The sequence below is a fragment of the Macaca fascicularis genome, chromosome 17, assembly GCF_037993035.2.
Source record: "Macaca fascicularis isolate 582-1 chromosome 17, T2T-MFA8v1.1".
Taxonomy (NCBI): domain Eukaryota; kingdom Metazoa; phylum Chordata; class Mammalia; order Primates; family Cercopithecidae; genus Macaca; species Macaca fascicularis.
The window spans coordinates 68,099,928-68,126,128 of NC_088391.1; the positions used below are offsets into that span (position 1 = coordinate 68,099,928).

The 26,201-nt window shown below is 35.1% G+C and overlaps 1 protein-coding gene across 34 annotated transcripts in view; it reads right to left on the reverse strand.

Moving 5' to 3' along the window:
- Positions 1 to 26,201, reverse strand: part of MYCBP2 (MYC binding protein 2) — a 286,627-nt gene that overhangs the window by 41,661 nt on the left and 218,765 nt on the right. For 17 of the 34 annotated variants that reach the window (XM_074021188.1, XM_074021199.1, XM_074021198.1 and 14 more), the window contains 7 exons: positions 12,104 to 13,747; positions 11,058 to 11,227; positions 10,211 to 10,455; positions 8,005 to 8,172; positions 5,168 to 5,325; positions 3,897 to 4,096; positions 2,548 to 2,697 (listed from right to left, as the gene is read on the reverse strand). In XM_074021188.1, coding sequence (XP_073877289.1) covers positions 2,548 to 2,697; positions 3,897 to 4,096; positions 5,168 to 5,325; positions 8,005 to 8,172; positions 10,211 to 10,455; positions 11,058 to 11,227; positions 12,104 to 13,747 — 2,735 coding nt within the window. Of the gene's footprint in view, positions 1 to 2,547; positions 2,698 to 3,896; positions 4,097 to 5,167; positions 5,326 to 6,132; positions 6,355 to 8,004; positions 8,173 to 10,210; positions 10,456 to 11,057; positions 11,228 to 12,103; positions 13,748 to 17,923; positions 18,026 to 26,201 lie in introns of those variants that run through there. The other 17 variants (XM_045377006.2, XM_074021197.1, XM_074021192.1 and 14 more) reach the window with 3 other exon arrangements.

Here is a 26,201-nt window from a genome sequence, read left to right on the forward strand (position 1 = left end):
GGCTCACTTCATGCACTTTTCTTCTCTCAAGGATTATAGCCCTGTACTGGTCACTGCTCAGAGCCTATGAACAATTGTTTTAAATATTTTGTCCAGCTTTTTGTTGTTTACTATAAGAACTAATCCTGACACTGGCTGTTCCATCATAACTATAACTAGAACTCTGCCAAACAACAAGTTTTGAGATGTACTATTATTGCCATTCCATTTAAAATATTTTCTGTTATAATTCTTCTTTGATGCAACTCATTTGGAAGCGTTTCTTAATTTCCATCATTTCAATATTTTTCTTGTTATTGTTTTGTTATCTAATTCTTATACACTAGCAATAAAGACTGAGGACATGGTAGGAAGAAAACCAATTATTTAAAGTCTGTTGAAACTTGTTTCATCTGTCCAGTAAACAGTCGATTTCCATAGACATTTGTGTGTATCTGAAAAGAATGTAAACAACCATATGCAATGTTTTGTATATTCTATCAAGACTGTCAATCATTCAAATCTGTGTACTATTTGATTCTTTTTCTCTGCCTGACCTATCCAGTACTAAAAAGAGTATTATGGTACTACGCACAAAACAGCCACAAATTCTCTGTCGCTCTTCCTATCAACAGGTGGAGTTTATTTCTCAGTCTTTGATTTTGACCGGCCTTGTGAATTATACCCGCTAACGGAAGGTGGCAGAAGCATGGTTTTTGAGTTTAGTCTTGGCCATTTTGGCTTTGCAGCTTCTGTGTTCGCTTTCTTGAATGCTTCTGGCATCTGAACAAACCTAGGCCAGCATCCTGGAGGATAAAAGAGCTCAGGGGGTACCACCTGAAGCACACTATGTAACCAAAACAGGAAAGAGCCCTTCCTCTCAGTGGAGCCTTGCTGCAATTGCCAACCCACAGACTGTGAGCAAATAAACAACTGTTTTAGTCCGGTGAGTTTTGGGGTGGATATGCAGGAACAGATAGCTGTTACAGGTATATGACAATCTCACATTGTAACTGCAGACTGTCCTATTCTTCCTTGCAGTCTGTCAATTGTTACTTTTTTTAAGGTTACAGTATTAGGTAGATACATATCCAGGATTGATCTTTTATCATTTTGTAGATCACCATGACATATCATTACTTTTTACATAGTCAATGTTTTTTAAGATATGCCCTCATATTTACACTTTCTTTTCTCTTCATTGACACTCCCTGGCCATTCCTTTCAGTTTTTATTCTGGAAATGTCTTTGGTCTTGTTCTTCAAAGACCCTTCAATTGGGTTAACAAGCATTTTCTTTCAGCATGTTGAAAAAAGCCAACTGACAGCCTTTTAAACAAACTCAGTATTTAAACAAACAAACTTGTAATGTTGCTACCGAAAATTAAGCAATTATTCTCACTGTCCCTCTTTTGAAAGCTAATATTTTTTTCCTGTGGCTGCGTAAAAGATCTCTTGCTTTGTTTTTGGTGTTCAGGTAATACACTATAATTTGCCCACTATGATTTGTATTTATTCTGCTTGGGGTTTACTGGGCTTCTTGAAATGGGTTGTTATCTGTAATCGATTCTGGGAAATTCTCAAGTATTAACTCTTAAATACTGTCTCTCTTCCATTCTGTCTTCTCCTTCTGAAACTCCAAGTAGGTAAGTGTTATACATCATTTTGCCCTTCATTGCTCTTAGCAACTTGTATTTTTTATTTACTTTTTCTGTGTTGAAGTCTAGATAATTTCTGCAGATCTCTTACATTTAACCAATTTCTTCACTGACATGCTATAAAATGTCAAAACTGATTTTTTAAAAAAATATCAATTATACTTAATTTTTACATATTTTCTTTAGTTCTTTATCAAATCTGTCATTCTCTTATATTTAACCAATTTTTTCACTGACATGCTATAAAAATCTCAAAACTAATTCTTTAAAATATCAATTATACTTAGATTAATATTTACATTTTCTTTAGTTCTTTATCAAATTCATCATTATATTCCTTCTTACAATTTCTTCTCATATTTTAAAGTTTCTCTTTTATTTCTTTAAGCATATTAACACATTATTCTACATTTACACAGACAATTACAACCACTGTTGAGGGTCTATTTCTGCTGCCTATTGTTTTTGCTAGTTCTTGCTCATGGTATCTTGTTTCTTGTGAGTTTTAAGAATTTGACTATGATAATGCCGCCTGATATCCTTGGAAATTATCCTAAAATGCCATTCACATAATTTCAGAGTGGCTGGGAATAAGATAAATGCCATCTAGATTACTCTTTCATTTTACAGACGTGGAAACCAAGGCCTACAAGTCATACAACTACAACAGGGTAGAAATGAGGCTGAACTCAGGCTCCTAGTGCCCTAGTTCAATGCTCTGTCCCATTATACAGGCTGCCTTCTATAAAATCCAGGTCTCACTGTTAATACTTTGCCCACAGCACTAAAATATTCTTTTTGCTCAAGTTAGATCTGTGAATGATTTTGTGCAAATTATTGGACTATTTGAAGGTATACTACCAGTTTCTACAAAAATATGCACAATCAAAATAAATAAAAATCTCATTTACTTGTTCTGAACTTTCTTTGTTTGTTTTATTTTCTTCATCCTCTTCTTCCTCTGGTTCCACCGGTGCAGGAGTCAGTGATGCCACAAAATGCCACAGAATATCATGGAGAGAAGTGGTTTGGATGACATTACACAGAAGCCAGTTGAAAGCCTGAAGAAATGATGGTTAAATGAGTTTAAGAATAAAATACATGAGTTAAAACGTACTCAGAAATAAAGTACCTCCAAGGATTAGGGCTTCAAAGAAAGATGCTAGAAAATCTTTTTTAATTAAAAAAAGTAATACCTTATAGTTTTACTATTTGTTTTTCTTTTTAAGAGATAGTGTCTCGCTCTGTCACCCAGGTTGGAGTACAGTGGTGTGATCAGGGCTCACTGCAGCCTCAAGCACCCAGGCACAAATGATCCTCCCACCTCAGCCTCCCAAGTAGCTGGGACTATAGGCGCGCACCACCACACCCAGCTGATTTTAAAACATTTTTTTGTAGAAATGACGTCTCACGATGTTGCCCAGGCTGGTCTCAAACTCTTGGCGCTCAAGTGATCCTCCCTCCTTGGCCTCCCAAAGTGTTAGGATTACAATCATGGGATACTATGCTTGGCTCCTTGAAAATCTGACCTTTATTTCACTGAAAGCACACGGAACTTGAAACAGTTAATAATTTGGGGTTTTAATTTAAAAAAATAGGAAAAATAATTTCTAAAATACAATACCAAAACACTTTTTCAAACCACTTTTTACTTTGAAAATTCTTTTTAATATTAATTTATTCAAGCACATTTTTTCCAACTTGCATCTGGATGAACACAAAGCGTATCTCAAGCTCTACGAAAGCAACCATTTACTTAAATATATTCATATAATTCCCATCCATGAAGTGGTAAGTTATTTATCACATTTGATAAAAATAAAGATTTACTATATACAGGCCTGTAATATACAGTAATCCTATTATTTCCAGAGGCCAAAGGCCCAGAGAAGTTATTACTGGTTCACTTATAACTCAAAAGTCCTACTCCTTATCTTCTTTCCATGATTACTCTGTCATTTCCTTCTAATAAAATGACATTCTGAGTGTATAAAAGCTTTTAAAAAAGATAATCTCAAGATTCAAATAATAAAGCAATACAGAAATAAATTTCTTTAGAGTGCTGAAATATGAAATTCTAAATTCGTTTATATTCATAAACTTTAGAGTCTAATTTTTATATGAACACTTGATACTTTTAATTGGCTAATGCCTTTTAATTTCATACAATTTCTGTTGGTAAAAAAGTGGCATCATTAAATAGAATCATCACATGATTTGTATGATCAAGGAATCAGTAATTTCATTAATGTCTTCATACCTCCATAGCAAAAACTCGACAAGCAGATTTCCTTAGGGCCTGTTTCATTGCTATTTCAAGACCTTCTAGATCATGATGTTGTATAACAAAAGCTAAAACTGGCCACTGGAAATTTCGTTCTCCTTTAGAAAGAGAGCTGTGGGCTGAGATTAGCCGAGAAAGCTCAGGAGACGGATGTCTCAAAAGGGAAGAACCAACTTCTATTAAAGAAAAAGAAAATTATTAATTTTCATAGGCAGTGCATATATATTTAAGATAATATCTAGCATATTCACTTTAGAGCCTTTGTTATTGGTTTTTTGCACATGACACAAATCATAACAATTTCAACTTTTACTGAGGAAGAAACCAAGGTTCAGAAAGATTAAATATGTTACTCTCTGAAAGTCATATAGCCATTAAGTTGTAGAGGTGGGTTTTGAATCCAGAGCTGAATCTACAGTTCACATTTTCTAAAACACTCTAAAAGCTAAGTGATTTATATTCTAAATGAAATCTACATCTCATCTGCATCACTTTCTAAAAGATGGCTTTATAAGAAACATTTCTCAACAGGAGGTCAAAAATATTTGTTGAATGAACCTATAAATTGCTGGGCAATTTTCAATAATGTTTTTCTTAAAAGTCTTCAATAAGATACTTAATCATCTGACTATCATTTTTAGGCCAAATCTTCATTTTAGCAAGTGATTTCTCTGACAATTTATCACTATATTATCCTGTTCTTCTTGGGTTTCTTTAATTATTCTTGAGGTAGAATCCCCACCCCAATTTGGGGCTATTGATACCAACTGGTCCAGATCATGTAACTCTTCTTCTTCTTCTTTTTTTTTTTTTTTTTTAACTGATTAAGGGCTATTTATATCCCCAAAGTTTTTTATCTACTTAGAATGATGGCAGCTGCAAGAGTTACAAGCTTCTATTGGGGTGGAGAGATAACTGTGAATGTGTACATCACTGGAACTGCCGGTCCACAAGTTTAGTGGAAGGGATAATGGCTGTAACATTTGGCTTAGATACCTAAGAAGTAAGATTGTAAAGGCCAATTTATTCTTGAACAATCACCGATTTCCCTTCAACTGAGATGCAAAATTTAGAGATGCACATTTATAGCTGTGTCACACAGAGGGAATGTCAATCACACGTTAGAAATTATCCCATGCCTTTTCCTTCAAAAATTAAATTTTAAAAATTATGTGCAAATAAAACCATTTTCTTTTTTATTTGTAGTAGTCAGATCACTCAATATTCTTTTTTATCCTCATACTTACCAGTGTCTCCACTGTTAACTCTTCTTCTAGGAATGGCTTTAACTCGTGCAGGTAAAATGGAGTGTTGTTTATCATACTCGGAAGCAACAACTGAGTATGATCTTTGGAAGACAGTTCTCTTTGCAAGATCAGTATCAGTTATGGGACTGGTTTCTAAACTGTAGATGGAACAATACAACAGATACAAACTCAGAAGAGCTAAATGAAATGTAACTATACTTATAATGATGCAAAATATGTGACTCAAGATTTCACGTGGAGAAACAAAATCAAAGCCAAATTGACAATCTCTCTCTGAATCATAATTCGATATTTTCAAATGCAGTAACATTTGGACCGATTTCAGCATTGTACCTTAAAACTTGTGGTTTTCTTAAATCTACTTTGCATATTAAATGAAAAAGAAGAAAGGCTTCCAAGCTCCTTTTAGAATCAAAAGCACTGGGGTGGAACTCATGTGTTGTAATATTCAGGAAAAACAGGCAGATACAATCATAAGTGCACCAAATAGAAAGAAAATGGTTATGTACACATGAAAACCTAATAAAATAGGAAGCAAAATTTGGCTCCAAAGTTTTCTTTTGGTGTCTTCAGTGTTCTGTGAGGTTTCTCACTCTTGGGAAACACTGCCCAAAGCCCTTGGAGGATGGCTGTGTCAAGGTGTCATGAGAGGGAACAAACTGATTTTTGGCACCAGTGCTGTATTTATACTCTATAAAAGAACTTAATGGTTTTATTCAGGCTTAAGTAAACTAACAGTTTTTCTATTTATTAAAGCAACATTTAAAAATACTTAAAAAGTTATTAAGATCTTGAGCTATATAATTTCCTTTATTGACACATTTTATAAAAAAAAGATCTCTTCTCTTTCTTATTTCTCTAAAACAAATTTAGAAACTATTCTTTTTGTGAGCTCCTTTTTCTGTCACCTCAATTCAAATTGGAATATTTTTGCTCACCTTTGGTTCTGGAGTTTTTTCCATCATTCAAGCCAGGTTTGAAATCCTGTGTCCCTTGGTAAAATTGTCTATTTTCCAACGGATGGCTAACTGCCTGGGTGTTTTCTTTACTCACCACTTCTCTAAGCTTATGTACATTCTTGTTTGCATAGACTATAAACATTGTACGTAACTGATTGGCAGTAAATGTCCCTGGGTGTTAGTATAGGTTGTTTGGTTCCAGAATGACTAGAAGACAGGGAAACATTAACTTAATTCACTTTATATATGGTGTTACTATAAAGCACAGACATTTGCTCTGTTTTCAGAGGAAGTTTTCTACTAACTTAAAGAAAACATTACACAAATTTAAAAAGTGACTGTTTTTTTTTCTTTTTTTTTACAAAAAAATAACAATGCTTGTGAAAGAATTCAAGCAACACAAGAAAATCCAAAGAAGAAAGCAGAGATGACATCTTTAATTGAATGGCTACCCTGGGACAGGTAATTCCTTGTTATGAAGGCTGTCTTGCCTCCTACAGGATGGTTAGCAATATCCCTGGCCTCACATCACTAGGATGCCCACTCAACTAGCCCAGTTGTGACAAACAAAGTTATTTCCAAACATTGCCAGATTGTCAACAGGGAGGCAAATATCGCCCCCAGTTGAGAACCACTGATTTAATGAATTCATTTATCCATCAACTTTTTTTTTTTTTTTAAACAGATGGAGCCTTGCTGTCACCTAGGCTGAAGTGCAGCGACACACTCATAGCTCACTGTAACCTCAAAATCCTAGGCTCAAGTCATCCTCTTGCCTCAGCCTCTGAATTTTGATCCTAAGGGGTAATAATAATCCAATGAGAATCACACTTGTCAGACTAGCGTCAAAATGGTTTCTGACTCCTTTAAACAGTGTATCTCCTTTAGAAATACTTTATTACTTTTAAAGATATTAAAGGTTACACTGCATTCTGGAGAAAATGTCAAGAGCAGCTTCAAAGAAATTCTGACGAGTAATCCATGCAGTTGGGGAGGGGAGAAGTTGTATGTATTTTTAACAACAACAAAAAAACCTCATTTGGATATATATGTTCTATTGTGATTATATTAGTTTATAATTATAGCTGTATAGTAGTAACACAGTGGCATGCTCTTAACAAGCACATTCTCTTTTCATTCAGCAAACGTCTTCCTTTCCAATGATACCATGTTCACAGTTATTCGTGCCTGAAATCTTCATGTCATCTTAAACTTACCTTTTTCATTATCCAGTTAGTCAACAAGTCACACTTATTTTTCCTACAAAATGTATCTCTTTAATCCATATGTCAGTTTCTCAATTGTCACTGTGAGACTACCTTTGCATTTTTATCACATCATTCCTCCTCTAAAAAAGTTTCAGTGGTACTCTTTTTTTTTTCTCAAGCTGGAGTTCAGTGGTATGATCTCAGCTCACTGTAACCTCTGTCTGCCAGGTTCAAGCAATTCTCCTGCCTCAGCCTCCTGAGTAGCTGGGATTACAGGTGTGTGTCACCATACTTGGCTAATCTTTTGTATTTTTAGTAGAGACAGGGTTTCACCATGTTGGTCAGACTGGTCTCGAACTCCTGACCTCAGGTGATCTAACCCGCCTTGGCCTCCCAAAGTGCTGGGATTACAGTTGTGAGCCACAACGCCTGGCCTCTATTTTCTTGTGTATTATATTATTATAACACGTTTCTATTCAGCTTTTCGAGAAGCTCTTTACTCTGATACTACCATACCTAAGTTAGGAGGCACTGTAAACAACAAGTAGAAACAACTAGAAACAACAACTAGAAAAGGACTCTTTTCTAGTTCAAAGTCTTTCTTCCACCAAACACTAGCTATTCAACAAACAGGAGAGAACTAAAATACCTTGGTGGCATAGACTTCATATTGCTCTCTGGCTCTTCAAATACGTTAGGACTTGCATCAGGAGTTACTGATATATATGGGGCAGGTACAGATGTTGAACGTAGGTATCTCATTTCATCCTGGAATAGGTTGTCATCTTGATAGCCCACAAAATTTTCATGATGATGCCTGCATTAAATCAAACCCAATAACTTAAAGTATGATGGCAATACAGATCCTCTCCATTTTTAATCTCCTTCATAACAGGAAAAGCAGCACACGTAAATCACAGTTAAAGGCAAAGTATTAAAATAATTGTAGATGTAGGTAGGTGAAAATAAAAGTCTGATAATGTTATTCATCAACATTTCAGGTACCACAAACATTTCAAATCCAAAAGTGAACTAAGTTTCTTTCCTTTTGAGAGCTTTTCCATCTTCCAGTGTTTTGGTGAATGATCCCACCAACCATCCAGGTGCTTAAGCTAAAATATTTCCAGTGTTGTAGTAGGCTTAGCCCTCTACCATCATCATCTTTCAAGCCCATGATATTAGGTTTCCTCTCAGAGCCATTCTCTCTTCTCATTCCCTATCACCACTGCCTTGGTTCATGCTTATTATTTCTTGCACAGACCACTGAAATACAGGCAGTTACTTTTTTGGGTAGGAACATACATAAGATCATATTTGAAAAATATTAGATATATGAAATTTTCTGTGGTTCAGGGTGGAGGGGGTGCCCATTCCCCAGAGAGCTAAAAAGAAAAAAAGTCTGTAATAATGCTGTGTGAGCATTTTTCACGTTTTACAATTTGATTCTTTCCTTTTCAAAATGAATAAATAGTTGCTAACCTAAGTCCACTGAGTGGTATGCTTCACACTAAAGATCTACTGTATTTGGCATACCTGATGATTTCCACCTCCGTCTCAAATGTATTTAGTCTCACGTTTTCATTTTTGTTGCTTATTCATTTTATTGTAATAGTAAGCACAAAATTTAAAAAATCACACAACTCTGCCACACAAAGAGGACAATTTCCAAAATGGAACTGTTGGTTGGCAAGCCATGTCAGCAGGCAATATCTAGATATCTTCATTTGTCAGCTGATGAAAAAAATCTGATTTTGGTATATGAAAGGCTCTTTTGGAGTGTCAGTGCATGATGTGTGAAAGTATAGGCTGCACCATTCAGGTCCAATATATGAAAATAGAATACTAACAGGTTTCTCTCTATCTCTAGTAATGCACTTTTATCTAGTCTCCACATTAGCTTCCACATTCTACAGTGATCTTTTAATTGCAAACCAATTCATGTATTTCTCTGTTTAAAATTTTTCCACTGTTTCCTCTGCTCATGGGATAAAATGCAATCTTAACCTGGGCTACAGGGCCCGACGTTACTTGGGTGAACCAATCATTCTGAACGGGCTTTCACACATTTCCTCCAGTAGTCAGTCCTTTAACAACCTGTGATTCCTCAAATGTGTAATGAGATTTCATTTGTGTCTTTACTCACCTGGGTTATTCTTCCAGGCGTTGCTTTCTTCCCATCACTTGCCTGACAGGTTTCTATTTATCCTTTAAGACTCCACTAAAGGGTCAGACCCTCTGGGAAGCCTTTTCTGATTTCCTTGGGAAGATTCAGATACTCTCCATCTTTTATGCTGTAACAGCATCCTACATACATACTTCTATTGTAGCACTCCTCACATGGCATTTCAAATGTTTCACTGACATGTCTGACTTGACATCACAGTATGAGTACATAGAAGCCAGGATTTTGTTATATTCATTCATTCATTCATTCAGGGCCTAGCACAAGGCTGGCAGGTGCCCAGTTAGTATTCATTTAAATGCTAACAATGAATAATTTATGACATAAAAGACTGCTAAGAAAACACCAACTTTTTTCTACTTCAGCATTTCACACTAACAGACTGAAGTCAGCCTACCAAAGAGTGAAAGATAGCTATAGTCTTATTTTCTAAGACATGTTTTGTATTAGTAACAATGTAAATTGATGAAGCATTTTTATAGTTTTTTAAATACCTACTACCATAAAGTCATTATGTGAGTCAAGGCAACTCAAAAAAATAAATGCCTGGAAGTTTCTTTACAGTACATAGTATCTAATAAAGTATAGGTCAAATACTGAACTACCCTAGATATCAATAAACAATCACTGTTAATCCAAAGGTGATTAAAAAACAACAACAAAATTTTATTACCTAGCTAATGTCTGAAGGTAGAGACAAGGCATTTTCACAGGAAGATCCTCAGAAATGCCTTCTTTCACGCTGGGCAGCTGAGATTGGAATGGCTTTGCAGGATGGTAACACAGAATGCTCGGTTCGGCTGCACTGCTCAGGGAGAGCAGGAAGAGTGCATTGGCTTTAATCACCTGGTGAGCTTCCATGGTGGGCAAGGCACGAGGGGTCTTGACTTGCATTGGTTTTCTCCTAGATTGTTTGACCTGGCAAAGAAAAAAAATTAAAGTAATCTTTTCTGACTTATATTAAAATCTTTCGTTCCTTAAGCTAAGTATTTTGAGTTTCCAATAAAAATTATTAAACACTTGTAAAGCTATTTTAAAATACTAAGATTATAAAAAAACAACATTCACTTCATATTCATCCTGGGCTGACTATTCTGTATTAAACACAAACTATACTTCCTTTCTTTCTTCAGAAAAATTTAACACCTAACTAGTTAAATCTAAATATAATTCATTTTTTTAAAAAGTAAATCATCTGTGTGTATTCAGTGAAATTTTTTAGTTAGGTTAGCCACTAGAGTGAATAAGGAAAAGAGAGAGTAGCTATGGAATAGGAAAACAAAGGAGCCAAAAAAACAGGTAGCAGAGGTTATCTAGTGTTATTCCAATATATAGTTAATTTTTAAAATTAAAAGCAGCTGACGTAGTACAAATATTAAATTTGTATATGATTTCCATTGTAAAAGCTGATCTTTTATATCAACTATGCGGAATTATCTGATGTAATAAGATCATAAAAAGCTATTTTTATAAAGTGTATCCATATCATTAAAACTATAGCTCCGAATGGAATAAAATACCTTCTCCCTTGCAGCAGCTTGTTTTTCACGGAGGTATTTTTCTCTACAGCGATCACATACCAGATACCAAGTGCTTCCTCCTATGCCACCATCACCACAGTTACCAGCCCATCCTCCACAAAAATGCCCAATGCTATTGTAACCTTGTCCACCAGCATATCGGCCACAACCTTGAAACAATACCAAAAATAAATATTTAACACTCCAAGTGTCCTTAATAGTTTGATCCTTATTACTCATAGATTAACGACAGATTTACCTTCTCAAAGAAAGCAAAATACTGAAATAGATATCTGATTTTTCAGGCTATTAACTATATCAGAAAAATAGCTTACTTGATCAAAAAGCAATTAATTAAACGATACCCCAAATATGAGAGATACTTAGTTTCTATTCAGGCAGATTAAAAGAGAGGTAGACTATAGGTACATTTAGATATACTTAATTATGTCAATAAAATTAGACAAAACAAGTAAAAAAGTTCTATAACAATGATATATTTTCAGAAGTCACATAAAACATTTGAAGTATAATATGTAGACAAAGAAAAAAATTACAAATACAAATTTGTATTAGGTGAATTTGGAATATTAGTCAATGTTACAGAAATCATTACATTTACTGAAAATGCAGTCTTCTGATAAAACAGTATCACTTCCATAGGAAAAAGCCTATCGAAATCAATATAATCTAATTTAATTTGCAATTCTGAACAGGAAAATAGTAAAATCAAAGGAGATGCCCCATGTGTATGGGCACGCCACTGATTCTGTTGTGTGAGACAGACACATTAATGGCACACCCTTTGGGTAACACATAAAATTTTTTAAAACATGCTACATGAAAGTGAAATAGCACTAAATGACCTTGTCATCATAATATTAGAATTTCTTTATCTGTTTTTTGCAAAACCCTGTACTGATAATGTACTTTAAGATACTATAAATTCCCTATCCTTTGCCAAAATTCATATAACAGCTCAAATGAAGTGATCCGGTTCAGTAAAGAAAGAAGTACTTATACATACATTCGCCAGTATCATTTACCTGGGTGAGCTTGTCTCATGTGATAGGTCACTGGGTACGGATGTGACTCCCCACACAGTTCACAGATGGTATCTTTCTCTGGTCCTCCTACCGCCAGCTGGGCCATCTCTCCAAACAAATTACCCCTGGGCCTCACTTCTGCCTTTTCTTTTTTCTTTTTTTCCTTTTTGGCCTTCTTATTCTCTTTCTCACACTCTTTCTTTTTAAGAACTGCACAGGAACCAGGACTTGGAAAAATCATATTCTGGGAAGCAGCTTTGATAGTAGCCAAAGAGATGTCTTCCCAAAAAGCCACTAAATGTTGTAAAGTTAAGGGAAGAGGAGATTTAGACTTCATTGTGTGATGCATGGACATTTCAAAAGTGGTCTCAGTTTTCCCATCCTCGCATTTTTCATGCAGAGGTGGTTCCTTAAGCATAGATAATACCTTGTTTTTGTTGATGCTACCCATCTTAGATATATCTGGTCCATGGGGTGCAATATTAAACATATTCAGTGCAGATGATATTTCCAACGAATGTCTATTTTTTAACTTGGTTTCTTTTTCCTCTGTAGGCTGTTGGCTATTTAAACTACTCCTTATAGGAGCATGTTCTTTGGAAAGTTCAGGATGAAACTTTAGGAAAGAAGAACAAGCCATTGCATCATGTACTATGCCTTCATGCCAGAGGAAGGAAGCAAACACAGCTCTGGCACATTCGGCCACAGAAGGAGACATGGCTTGCTTGGCTGGCTCTAAAGGCTTGGATCCATCTCCTTTGAAAAGAAAACTCGATTTTTCTTTTTTGGGCCTGGTGTGTCTATTAGCACATTTTCGACTTATTTTGGGGGATGCTCTCATTTCCTGTTCATCTTTCAGTGGTGCTTTTCCAATGCTAAAATGAACTTTATTTGAACCTTCATCCACACTCTTAAATTCACTGCTGTCGTCGCAGGTGCTGTCTGTTAGACTATTTGTTTTTAAAGTACTTGAGGTGCAGACTTCGACCACCTCACTGTGGAGGTTTTCCTGTACCACATGGGGAGAGGGAGCTCTATTTTCAGATCCTGGGGAATCTGTAGAATCCTTTGGTACTGATTTTGGTTTTGGTGATGTTGACCGTCCCCTCAAAGGTTCTGTGAGGGGCATTTTCTTCTTGCGGAGGGTATCTGGATCAAGTGTGTAAGAGTCTGATTTGGAACGTTCCCGAGGAGGATCAAGTTTTGTCTTAACAGGAGCAGTACTTTTTTGAGGTAGATTTTTATCATGTGGTGAGGAGGAGCGTGGAGAACTAGCACCTGATGGGCTAGACCTATTGGCTGGGAGAGTCTTTGGCTTAGGAGATGACAACCGAGAACCTGGTCCTGGGGATTCAGCTCTGGAGCTAGAAGGCATCCTCCCATCAGATTTCAATGTCTGCAAGGTGTTATGGTTAGGGGACAATGACCTACTATGGGAATCTGACCTCAACTTTGCAGCATCAGATTTTAAGATGAGGGATTCACTAGCTGATAAACTGTCTGTGCCCCTTGGCTTCTTCTGATCAGCAGTAGTCCGGCTCATATGTCCATCAGGTTTAAGTGATCTGCTGTGTTTAGAGGACAGCTCTGATTTTCCTGATGTAGAAGCTGGTCTAGAAGATGTTGAGATGTTTCCTCGATCACCTGTATGGTCCATTTTATAGTGAAACTTATTAATAAAATTATAACTTAGTAATGATTTAGCCACTAAACACTGAAATAAAAAACATTGCTACGAAATTCTTATTGTTTGTCACACATACTAAAACACTTGAAGAATTCTGGGGGAAATATTTCCAATAAAATTTCTACACATCATTACACAACCATTACCACCAAAAACTATTTTCATGGATGCAAAACAGGCTGAACAAACTCAGTGTGAACTATCAGTGATATCTCAACCTCTGCCCTAGTGCAATAACTAGTTAGAATTTAAATTCAGTGAGAGACTAGAAAGAGAAATTAATTTTTTGGGGAATAAGAAATTATTTAATGTTAAAACTTGTATTTTAAATGTGAAGTAGCGCTAAATTTCCAGCAGAGTGATATGTCGCATCCTTAGGGCAATGGTATGGGTTTTGTTGAATTAGAGAAATGAATTTATGCATAGACACAATTATAATTTTTAAGTGTATGCATAAATACGATTAGGCTAATAAAGAGTTGCCAAAGAGGCACTCTGTTTTATGATCAGATTAGACTAGTTTATAATGAGCACATGAATGCCCTAAAGCTATTATTTAATTACTTATAAACAGGTTACACTCCAAAAGTTCAGTAAGCTTAGCTGCTTAGAACTCAGAGGCTGTGTCCCCTTGGAAACCACAGAAATGGTGGATCCTCAGAATGAGTAGTAAAAGTCTGAACTGTGGACCCTCAAAACAAGGAGTCAGGAGAATGACAGAAAAACAGGATGAAAAGAAGAATTACCTCCCTTTTCTAAAGCAAACCATTAGATATTTCTGCATGGACATTAATTGTTTTTAGCATCCTGGCTTCATTTAGTGTCTCTCCTTCATTCTATTTTATGCTTTTCTTTGAGGCATTAGAGCCAGGCTGTCTGTGACCCAAGTAAACGGTACAAACTTCAACATCACCTTTCCTCCTTAAAATAAAAACTTCTACTCTTAGTGCAAGTGATACCAGTTAGTTGTTAGGAGAAAAGCAATCTGACTGAGGGGTTTCAAGTGGTATAAGAAACTGAAAATCCATAAACCTATCTGGAAGTATTCATATTTTTTCAAAGAGAGTTCCTAGGAAATTAAGGTGCATTTGTTAACTGGTTCTAATGGCAGGTTTGTTTTTTTTTTTTTTTTTTTTTAAAGAAAAAAGGAAGTGAACAAATTCAGATTATGTAGAAAAATGTTTTTTATGCTTGTGTGCATGTGTTAAGTGTGTATAGTCACGCTCTAGTTCTCTATGGCTCAGGACAGTAGTGCTGGAGAATCTGCCCCCATTTTTGTCAAGGGCAGGTATTTTTGTCTGTTACTCTTCACTTATGTAATACTATGAATGAGTCCAGGAATACAGTAGGTATTCAATAAATATTTGTTGAATGAGTAATATATTCCAATTTTCTTGATTTTTTTTTTCTTCTGCTACTCCCAAGTATTCAGCTTCTCTAGAAGTCTACTTTTTAGAATTAAGGCTCCCAAGGCCACAGGACAGAGGTGACAGTAGTTACTGATGTGTGAGGGTTAGATGCTTGCATGTTGAGTAATTACATGGTGAAATAATAGAGTATGGCAAGTACTTTAGATAGGGCACACTGATGAACTAAATGTTTAATTGCAAAATGCCAATATTTAGGATAAATTTTCCTGTTCTTTGGATGAAAAAAAGTAACTAAAACATAATGCTTTTTAGTTTCTTGCAAAGCTTCATTATTCAATCATGAACCTCCTTTATCATATTATATGCTCTGTTTTATAAATAGAGTATTAACAGATGGGGCTAAATTTTGAAAAAAGGGTTAAAAAATCCCAATTTAGAATTCTAACTATCAATGCTGTCTTGGGAGAACACAGATAAACAGAGGTGATCTACAAATAAGTACCCTCAAACTGTTCAAAAGTAGTTTAAAAAATTGCTGCCCATCTAATCTTACTGACCTAGTAACAGTATACGGCAAACTTGGTAAACAAATTATATTTCATAGATTAAACATCAGTAGTCATGGCCATTAATTTTGAGTATGTGATGTTTGGAGTATTTGTTTTTTGTTATTAATCTGACAGCTGGAGACATGTTTATCACCTTTATCATTACATTTATTTCAGAAACTGAACCACACATATTGGGAATCTAGACAAACAATTAGTAAGTCTTTTATATTTGGTATCCCTTACTCCAAAAAATCCGTCTGTGAACTGAAAGAGGTTTTCTCTCTAATTTATAAAAAAGGACAACTTGTGTAGGATTTCTAACAAATGGGAAGGGTTTGTGACAAAGATTACCTACTCCCTGTGTCAGATGTGTCCCAGTGGCTGACCTGCACAACAGCTGCAAGCAAAGGAATGGTGAACACCTGCTGATGATACCTCTATTCTAGGAATGCATGCACTTACGATGGCAGGTATTTACTCATCATGAAAACAACCTCTGTGGTTGCCTGAAAAATGGAATCTGCCAAATATCAGGAACACCACTTGTCATACGTGAGCAAAAAAGTTTATTACATGGTGTTAGAAAGAATAGGCATCTGTATATCTTATTATATCTCTAATAGTGGTGAATATTTTCTTAAGATCTGTAAGTGGTGACAGCTAAATACCTGTTGAAGTTTAAGCATATAAATAATGGCAGAAACGTTTCTTTCTCTGATGTATTTCTCAAACGATAACTAAATCTTCTTGAAAAATTTATTTTTCCAAAATATATTTTATATATTAAAAAAACTATGCTTGTTAAGTGGGGTAAGCCCAAGTGCTAATTTATGTTTATCTTCTTCATTTGTGTTTCAAATGTTTTGCAGCATATTATTACTAAAATTATTATGTTGTGGCTGCTCAAAATATCAACAAATATAAACAAATAGTTTGCTAAAAATCTTCAGACTATACATAAAACTTTCACATTCATCTCCTAATTTATTTAATGACTGTATTTTTAAATTTAAGTGATAATAGGCAAACATTTTTCTAACTTTAAAGGAATCTTGAAGAAATAATGACAGGATAGAAACTTAGGGCAAGCAAATTAAATGTTACTAAACATGTTAAATGGTAAGTATTCATTCACTTACCCACATATTTTTTCATGCCAAAATCATAAATTATCAGGATCGTACTATATCGTAATACTACATGCATATATCACATGGCATGATATATAGTATATATCGGTTACATGATACTATATGCTATTACACACAATACTGTATACTATATAGCACAGGTTGTACAATACTATTTACTCTATTTTTATATTTCCTATTTATATGTTTATACCGTCAATTGTATAATGAGAAACATATACCTATTTTATCTATTTCTAAGAAAAAAAGAAAATCAGTAGTTGAGAAACTCACACAATATGTTAGGCATTGCTGTAAAAGTTCTTTTTGATAAAATTTTCTTTAAATACAAGATTTTAAAATATTTACAAGATTTAAATTTAATTAAATAATACTTTAAGACAAAATATTTAAGTAGGCATCTGTAGGGTTTTAAAAGACCAAAATCATATTTTTAAATTGTCTGAAATTTTGTCAATTGTCAACAGCTTAAACATTTCTAAGCTTAAAATATTAAAACTTAGTTACTAGGAAAACAATATTAGAAAAATTTATGCTAGACAGGACAGGTAGGTTGACATATAGATATAAACAAACACACGGGTCCTAATAACTAATTTAAACTTAAAAACTTTAAGTTCATTATCAGTGTTTCTCACAAAAAACTAAAATAGTAAAGTGATTTTTATATTACATAACAAGTTTAAGACTAAAAAATGTGCTTTATGCCTTGCACATATATCATCTTTTTCTGATAAAAATGGTTTTAAAAATTCCCCCCATTAGGTAATTCTTTCTTTCTATATACCTGTTTTAAAGATCTCATAAAGTTTTAAAATTAAATAAGAGTAATGTTTAACCTATAGATGTAATAAACATGCATAGCTATTATGACAATCTACATTATAATACTGAATAGGAGCATCATAAATTACTCAAACATATACAAATTTAAATAAAATGATAAACTTTAATTAAAAAAATGGAATGACATGAACATGACTGAGATGAACGGAAACATCTTTAATGACACTCCCTATGTTCATTAAGAATGGCCCATCCATGAATGCATGTATACCCACCCTTCAGTTTGTGAGACAGAGATGAGAGAGCAGAGGCAGGCCCAGCTACACCATAATTTTTGTAAATGCGCTCACGAGAAGCAAGGTTGCAAGATGGAGATTCTACAGTGGAAAACATTGGCAAAGAAGCAGCACAGATTCAATGGAAAAAAAATTTAGCAGAGAACACAAGCAAAAACAAAGCATTTCAAATGGTATGCAAGTATCAACAGTTATTTTAAATAGTTTATATTCTGCTAAATTTTTCAACAAGCTTACATTTCTCTAAAACTGAAAACAAAGGTTGAATTAATTAATTTAGATTAATATGTGTTAATGTCCAAATCTGTTAACTTAAAACTTAGTAAGGCTCATATCTCTGACAAATCAAAATTGAACATTTCATTTTAGACTTGCGTTTATTTGTTTGGTTTTCTTTAATTTGGTGCTCATTTAAATAAAGATTTACAAGTTTTTTTTTTAATAGTGGAAGATAAAGAAATGTTACTTATATTACTTATGGCTTAACCTATTGTCACCTGGTTTCCTGAATGAACCGATTACTATAATTTTCCGGTATGTATCTCAGAACGGACTCAGGGTGACACTGTGTTTGGCTACTTTTCTGCGTCCATCTTCAGTGAAAACGTTAGTACTAACCCCAGTATTTAGTGTTTGTTTTGTAGATCCTACTTCTGATACCAAATCTTGTTTACACAACATGTCACAACACAAACAAAGCAAAGAAAATTTATAAGTCACTGAAAAATGTTAGGAATGTCAATGATTTACTATGCAGGAAATGAAGTACTTAATTTACCTTTTTTTTGAAGAATTAACAGAACCGTTAAAGTGTAGTCGTTTGAAAGCAGTAAGCTAAAAAACATATCTATCTGAATCTAAAAACAACTCACAGTATTTAAAATTTTTAACTTATGGCAATTAAAACAAAATTAATCGGTTGTACTGAAATAAATTCAGGTAATAAGGAGATAGCTGTCTTAGTATTATTGAAATAAACTAGACACAACACACACTTTGCTTAAAATACAATAAGTGCTGTTTTCGACTGATTCATTATTATGGTCAAGATTAATGATGAATGACCCATAAATTAAGAAGTCACTCAATGTAAAGTATTGAGTATATATTACGTGTTAGATACTATTCTATGCATTGCAGACACAGTGGTGAACAGGATCAGAGTCCCTGCTCTCATAGAGTCCATATTTAGGAGAAAGGAGAGAGGGAATGAACAAATAAGTATACATCATATCAGGTGCTGAGAAACTTGGGAGTCATATGCCTACAGATGTGTCATTCTTCATGACTGCAGAATACCACTTTGGGAGTGACGCCTAGAAGAGGCCAAAGCCCTAGGACATTTCTAGATGATGAAATAGATGAGGATGTAGAAAGGAGACTAGAAATCAGCAGTCAGTAAGGCAGGAAACATCCAGCAGGCAAATGAATGTGTTTCTAGGAAGAAAGACCAACTCCAGCAAACACTGCTGCCAGATTAAGTAAAATGACATCTTAGAATCGACAACTGAATTTGGCAACACAAAAGTCCCAGACCGACTACAGCAATTTCCGAGGATAGGGACTAAAGCTGGAATGCAGTGAGCTCAAAAGACAATAGAAGGAGTAGATAGCAACATACATGGCATAAAACCATCTTAATCTAAGTTTTAAAAAGTTACATTTTTAATATTTTTGCACATCCTTCATTTTGAACAAATCTATAAACCTCAAAAGATGTCAGGTGCTGCAAAAGGAGCTCTTACGCTATTTAAGTGTCATATAGTAAGGAGTTTGCAGCTATTATTAAAATATCAGTTAGGAGAGTGATACAATTCTTCAAGACACGAACTAGGACGGTGGCAGCCTCTGAATGGAAGAGTTAATTCAGGGAGAATTCAACCTGCCAATGTAGGAAGGAATACAACCTTCTGGCCTGGCTGCTAAAAATCTGTGAAGACTCCATATAGCAGGAAGACACAGCAACAGGAAATCAGAATACCATCTTAATTGGAAGCATACATAAACAGAAATGTGAAAAACTACGAGGAAACTTGTAAGATAAGATGTTAGAGGTTTAAGGACAAACTCCTGGAAAAAAGTTTGAAGGCAAAATGGCCTTCAAGTCTTTTCAATGTATTACAAAGGCTAGAGAGACTGGATTCCTAGGTATGAATCAGAGCAAAAAAAAAAAAAAAAAGAAATATTTTAAAAAATGAAAGTCTAAAAAAGGTTAAGTGACTAAAGAAATTAAGCTGTTGCTGGAAACAACACATGTTCTACACATTAAATTTTTATAAAATCTGCTCAAGTTTAAACATATTTTTATAAAGTTACAGTTAATTTTTATAAAGATTTATACTTTTTAATTTAAAAAGGGAAGCAAGCTATAAGAGATATATTGATATCTATACCCAAAAGAAAAAAAGTTGATAGGTGTTTTAAAAATCATTTGACAGAAATAATAATGTTTTTAAAAAATCTTGTTAATACAGGTAAGACAACCAATTATTATATTCATTTCCACAAAATTTTGATTCTTTTTTGGGTATCACAAAGTTAAAGAGAATAATATTAAAAACAATTTTAAAGAGTCAGGATTTTGTTTCCAGTGCTCCTGTGAAGTTCATGCTGTTTGTTTCCTGTAGTTTGCCCTTATAAACAACATGGTTCTTCATGGGTCATTTTGCTTTCTTTGTTTTGGATCCCAAGTATTAAATTCCCTGAGTCATATCATTTCCTAGTCATAGAAACTTTGAGTTCATTGTAAATTGTACTTTTCAAGTCTTTTTAAAGTACTCATGATAATAAAACTGTGTAACTTTTCTTTCTAATAAGGAACGCATTCTCATTTCTGTTTAACAAATGGTGGTTTTGCTGTATCAGGACCCTGACCTTATCGTTGGAACCATAAACTGGAAGAATCAAGGCATCAGCTGTCAACTAACTCCTTACTATATGGCACTTAAATAGCGTAAGAGCTCCTTTTGCAGCACCTGACATCTTTTGAGGTTTACAGATTTGTTCAAAATGAAGGATGTGCAAAAATATTAAAATCAACTGTCATCACCTGGTGGCAATACACAAATCTGGAGGTTTTGGGATTTTAAAAGTAGCATATATTATTTTTGAGTGTTGAGTCAACAACTAAGTGATGACTGGAAATGTTAAATTTCACGAGTAAAAATCAGTAATACATTTTTAAAAAGGGTAAGTTTTAGCATTAAATTCAGTTTGGTGTTTAATTTATTGATTTCTTACTATGTTCTATAATCAAGTTGTGACATTCAATAATAATTTGCTAAATTATTGGCAGGCAATGTTGAAAGAATTGAAAACAGGCTATTCAGAAAGACAATACAATTGGAATACATTATATTCAGGAGGCTAGGTGTCTAATTACAATGCATATATCACTGCCACCAATACTCAGAGCAGGTGAGAAAATACAGATAAAAAAGTTTACTTTCAAAGACATTCCACTGGGATGCTACAAACAACCATAGGCAAGAAGAATCTTTGGCATGTAATTGTGCCTCTCATGTTGTTTAGTTCTCAATCTTGAGGAGAGAGTGGAGCAGTCAGAAATATTATAGTCTTAGCAAAACTACTAGATACAATCTTCTTTTTCTCTTTAAGTTCCTTTTTTTTCTTTCCAATTTTTTTCTTTCCAACTTTTTATTTTTGGTTCAAGGGGGACAGGTGTAGGTTTGTTACATGGGTAAATTCTGTGTCATGGGGGTTTGGTGTAAACATAATTTTGTCACCCAGGTAATCAAGCATTACCTGACAGGTAGTTTTTCAATCCTCATCCTCCTCTCACCTTAGATGTAATCTTAACCAAGATATTGGAAAGAGCTTGAGGAAGTTTTATAAATAAGTCTTATGACAATGTTCAAATAGCACTGTATTCTGTTCATGCTATACATACCTACATTTATGTATTTATATATATTTATTTAGATATAAGAAAATCTAATTCTACCGATCTGTCACAAACAATAAGATTTTGCCACATTTATGGTAGAACGATGGGAACAGTGTTGCTGACTTTCCTCACTCAACTTAAATCCCAGTCATTGTGCATTTCTATTTTTCTCTGAATAGAACTTCAGATACTTTGACAGCAATAGGCTCCTACAAAACAGTAAATAGGTCTAACTTTATAGTTGAGGATATTTGGGAAATTAACTTTTAAATTATTTATTTAAAACATATTTAGAAACTAGTTTATTGGTCCTTGTAGAGACTATGTATAATTCATGCCTTCCACTTGGCCAAAAGATATGATTAACCAAACAATATGCAGATTTAAAAACAGGCATAATTAAGTGTGTTTATTATTCCCACTTCTATTAGTGCTTCACAGGATTTTTTAGAAAGTGACAGGACTAGGCACAGTGACTCAAGTCTGTAATCCTAGCACTTTGGTAGGCCAAGGCAATCAAATTGCTTGAGTCCAGGAGTTTGAGACCAGCTTAGGCAACATGGTGAAACTCCGTCTCCACCAAAAAATACAAAAATTAGGCAGGTGTGGGGACACTCGCCTCCAGTCCTAGCTACTCCGGAGGCTGAGGTGGGAGGATCACTCCAGCCTGGGAGGCAGAGGTTGCGGTTAGCCTAGATCGCGCCACTGCACTCCAGCCTGGGCGACAGAGTGAAATTGTCTCAAAAAATAAATAAATAAATAAAATAAGATAAATAAATAAAATTTAAAAAAAAAAAGTGACAGTGATGATTAGTAGATACTCTTAGCTATGGCAGCCATTCTTGACTGACAGCTTTAGACGCAGTATCACTGCGTAATCAATACATCCAATATTCTTCTTTGTAGTAAACTTATCAGGAGGAATATAGAATTATGTGAATGGTAAAGGAGCTTAGGACATGGAACAGAAACTAAGATCCATTTACATAAATGTTGGCATGCTAAAAGAATTAGGCTAAAGATTTATTTATATAAATGTTAGTATTTATGTAAGGCTTATTTACATAAATGTTAGTACACTAAAAGAATTATACTAATAGAAAGAAAAAACAACATTTTAAACTTAAGGATAAAATAGAAACAAGCTTTTTACTAGACTATGACATTAATCCATATGATCTGAATATGGAAAGAAGAGGGGATACATAAAGTGGATCACCCATAAAATGTACTGTTTCTCTAAATGACATCTACACATAATTGGACTTGAAGAAAACATACTCATAGTATATTATTGAATATGTTCTAAATCTCCAGTAAATATAGTTAAGGAAAATAACACTTAGGAAAAGCGTATCATTTCAGGGTTTGTGATAGCTGAGACAAAAATTCTGAGCATCATTTGATGGGTATATATCTTAGGCCTTAGAAAGAATAACTTCAAAATATAAGAAGAGACAGGTATTGCTTCCCAAACATTAACTTGAGACACAAGAAGGCTGGATATGCTTTTAAAAGTAAAAATCTTACTTTCCACACATTGCTTATTAGTTGCAAGGGAAAAATATTAATTATACATCAGAGAAATCAGACATTTTGATAAAGTGATTAGCATTAACCATAACCCTTTCCTGCCTCCAGAAGTGACATCCTGAGAAAGAGGCAATGCTTATGTAGCATAAAGACAGCTAAAACCTAAACCAAAAACAGAAGTGCTTTTAGGATAAGATACTTTTTTTTCTTTTTTTTTGAGATGGAGTCTCGCTCTGTTGCCCAGGCTAAAGTGCAGTGGTATAATCTCGGCTCACTGCAAGCTCTACCTCCCGGGTTCACACCATTCTCCTGCCTCAGCCTCCCGAGCAGCTGGGACTACAGGTGCCCGCCACCATGCCCGGCTAATTTCTTGTATTTTTAGTAGAGACGGGGTTTCACCGTGTTAGCTAGGATGGTCTCAATCTCCCCTCGTGATCCACCTGCCTCAGACTCCCAAAGCGCTGGGATTACATGTGTTAGCCGCTGCGCCCAGCCAGGATAAGATACTTTTAAAGTACTGTTTGGAGAAAGGAGAAAACAGGTGCCAGCAACTCACTGCCTCAAAATGGGAATACATGTTAATTACGGAAAGTAGGGGAACTGTTCCATTGTTTCGTTTATTCTTATGTGGCAGGTGGAGGAGGGTTTCCTTGTTTCTCTAACACAATGGTCCCCACACTTTTTGGGACCAGGGACTGGTTTCTTGGAAGATATTTTTTTCCGTGATCAATGGGGGGCTGGGGGATAGTCTCAGGATGAAACTGTTCCACCTCAGATCATCAGGCATTAGAGTCTCATGAGGAGCTCTCAACCTAGATCCCTTGCATGCACAGTTCATACTAGGATCTGCACTCTTATGAGAATCTAATGCCGCTGCTGATCTGACAGGAAGTAGAGCTCAGGCAGTAATGCTCTCCTCCTGCTGCGCAGTTCGGTTCCTAACAGGCCGTGGACCAGTATTGGTCTGCGGCTTGGGGGGTTGGAGATCCCTGCTCTAACAAACACTGAGAAATACAGACAATCAGAACGGCCTTGTGATACTGTTAATTACCGGCCTGGCAAAAGTTTATCAGGGATGTTGCGAGGTATTTAAAATATAAAATAGCAAGGTTGGACTAAATGACCTCGTCTTTCTCACTTCTTGCAGTCTATGTAAGATAACTGAGATGCAGTTGGAAAAAACCACTGGAGTGAGTTAGCAGACTCTCATGTTCAAGTCCTAGATTAGCCAGCTATGACTTTGGGCAAGTCAGCAAGAATTCTCTCATCTCAAAATGAGAGCTGGATAACCTCTTAGGCCCCTAGAACACTTGAAATTATGCCATCATAAGACATACTGGTTGCTAATGATGCACATTTCTTAAACTTAGGAGGAAAGAAAATCTGATGATAAGGACGAGACGTCTGATTATAAGAAATGAACATTTTGTTTTGTTCAGCTTAAGTAATGAAATATACTACAGTACAGACGTTTGAGAGAATAGTGGGAGATGTAGCAGACCTAATCCTTTCTAAATTGAGTGCAAAATCATGAGAATGCTTTAATAATATTTTTAACAAAATGTATGTAATATATGAATAATTTTATATTTTCCACTTGTCAGTCAATAATGCCATTTTTAACTATGAGAATGCTAAATATGTTTCTCAATTTCAAGTTATAGCCAATTGGAGCTAAGTCACCCAACTGAACTCATTTTTTCTTAAAAGATGGTTTTATTCTTTATTCTTGATACTAGGTAAGATATTGTCTTTCAAAACAGAGCATAAAAGTGGATGTCATTTGAGACTGGCTCCTAACTTTAATCAGCATGTCACTTCTTTTATTTTTTTTAAAGAGGCAGAGTCTAGCTCTGTTCACTCAGGCTGGATTCTAGCTCACTGCAGCCTCAAACTCCTGGACTCAAGGAATCCTCCTGCTTCAGCCTCCCAAGTAGCCTGGAATACAGGTGCAGCCCTCAATGCTTGGCTATTTTTTTTTTTTTTTTTTTAAGTAGAGACAGGGTCTTGCTTTGTTGTCCAGGCTGGTCCTAAGCATTTTACTGTGTAAATATTTCTTCTACATTCTCCCTGCAATTAACCTTAGCTTTAACCCTACTCAGCTCTTCTCTGGACTCTTTGCTTCCAACATTCTCCCTTTCTCCAGGACCTTTTTCATAATATTTTCAGTTATCTGTCACAAATGTAAAACTGATCATATCACTTTTTATTTAAAATTCTGCACAACAACTTCCTCCACGTGCTCTCTCCGTTTATTCACTACACGTAAAGTCTAAAATAAGTATGGCTTACAAGACCCTTCATGATCCAGCCCCATCCTCTCTAATCTAAGACATTGTCACTAGGTCACTTAAAGCTGCACATGCCTGAAGTTTCTCAAATGAACAATGTTCTTGGATGGGGACCAAAGTTGATTCCCATGAATGGTGCCTGGCACGTGATAAATATTTGACATATGTTAGCTTTTACTATCTCATATCTTCTCTTTCCTCAATCAACGCAGTCTCTCCATGGTAACTCTGAGTAGATAACTGCCTCCTATTTTACTTAGAAAAAACAGCTCCCAATAATATACATTCTTCTTTCTTGCTTGTTATGATGGTAACTATTTATGATCCTACTTAGCCAACCTTTCCACTTTGCACTGGACTGTATCCCCTCTTCTTGATTTTATACACATACAGAGACAAGGTCTCACTCTGTTGCTCAGGCTAGAGTGTGGTGGCATGCAATTATGGCTGACTGCAGCCTTGAACTCCTGAGCTTGAGTGATTTGCCTGCCTCAGCCTCCCACTTAGCTGGGATTACAGGTGTGCA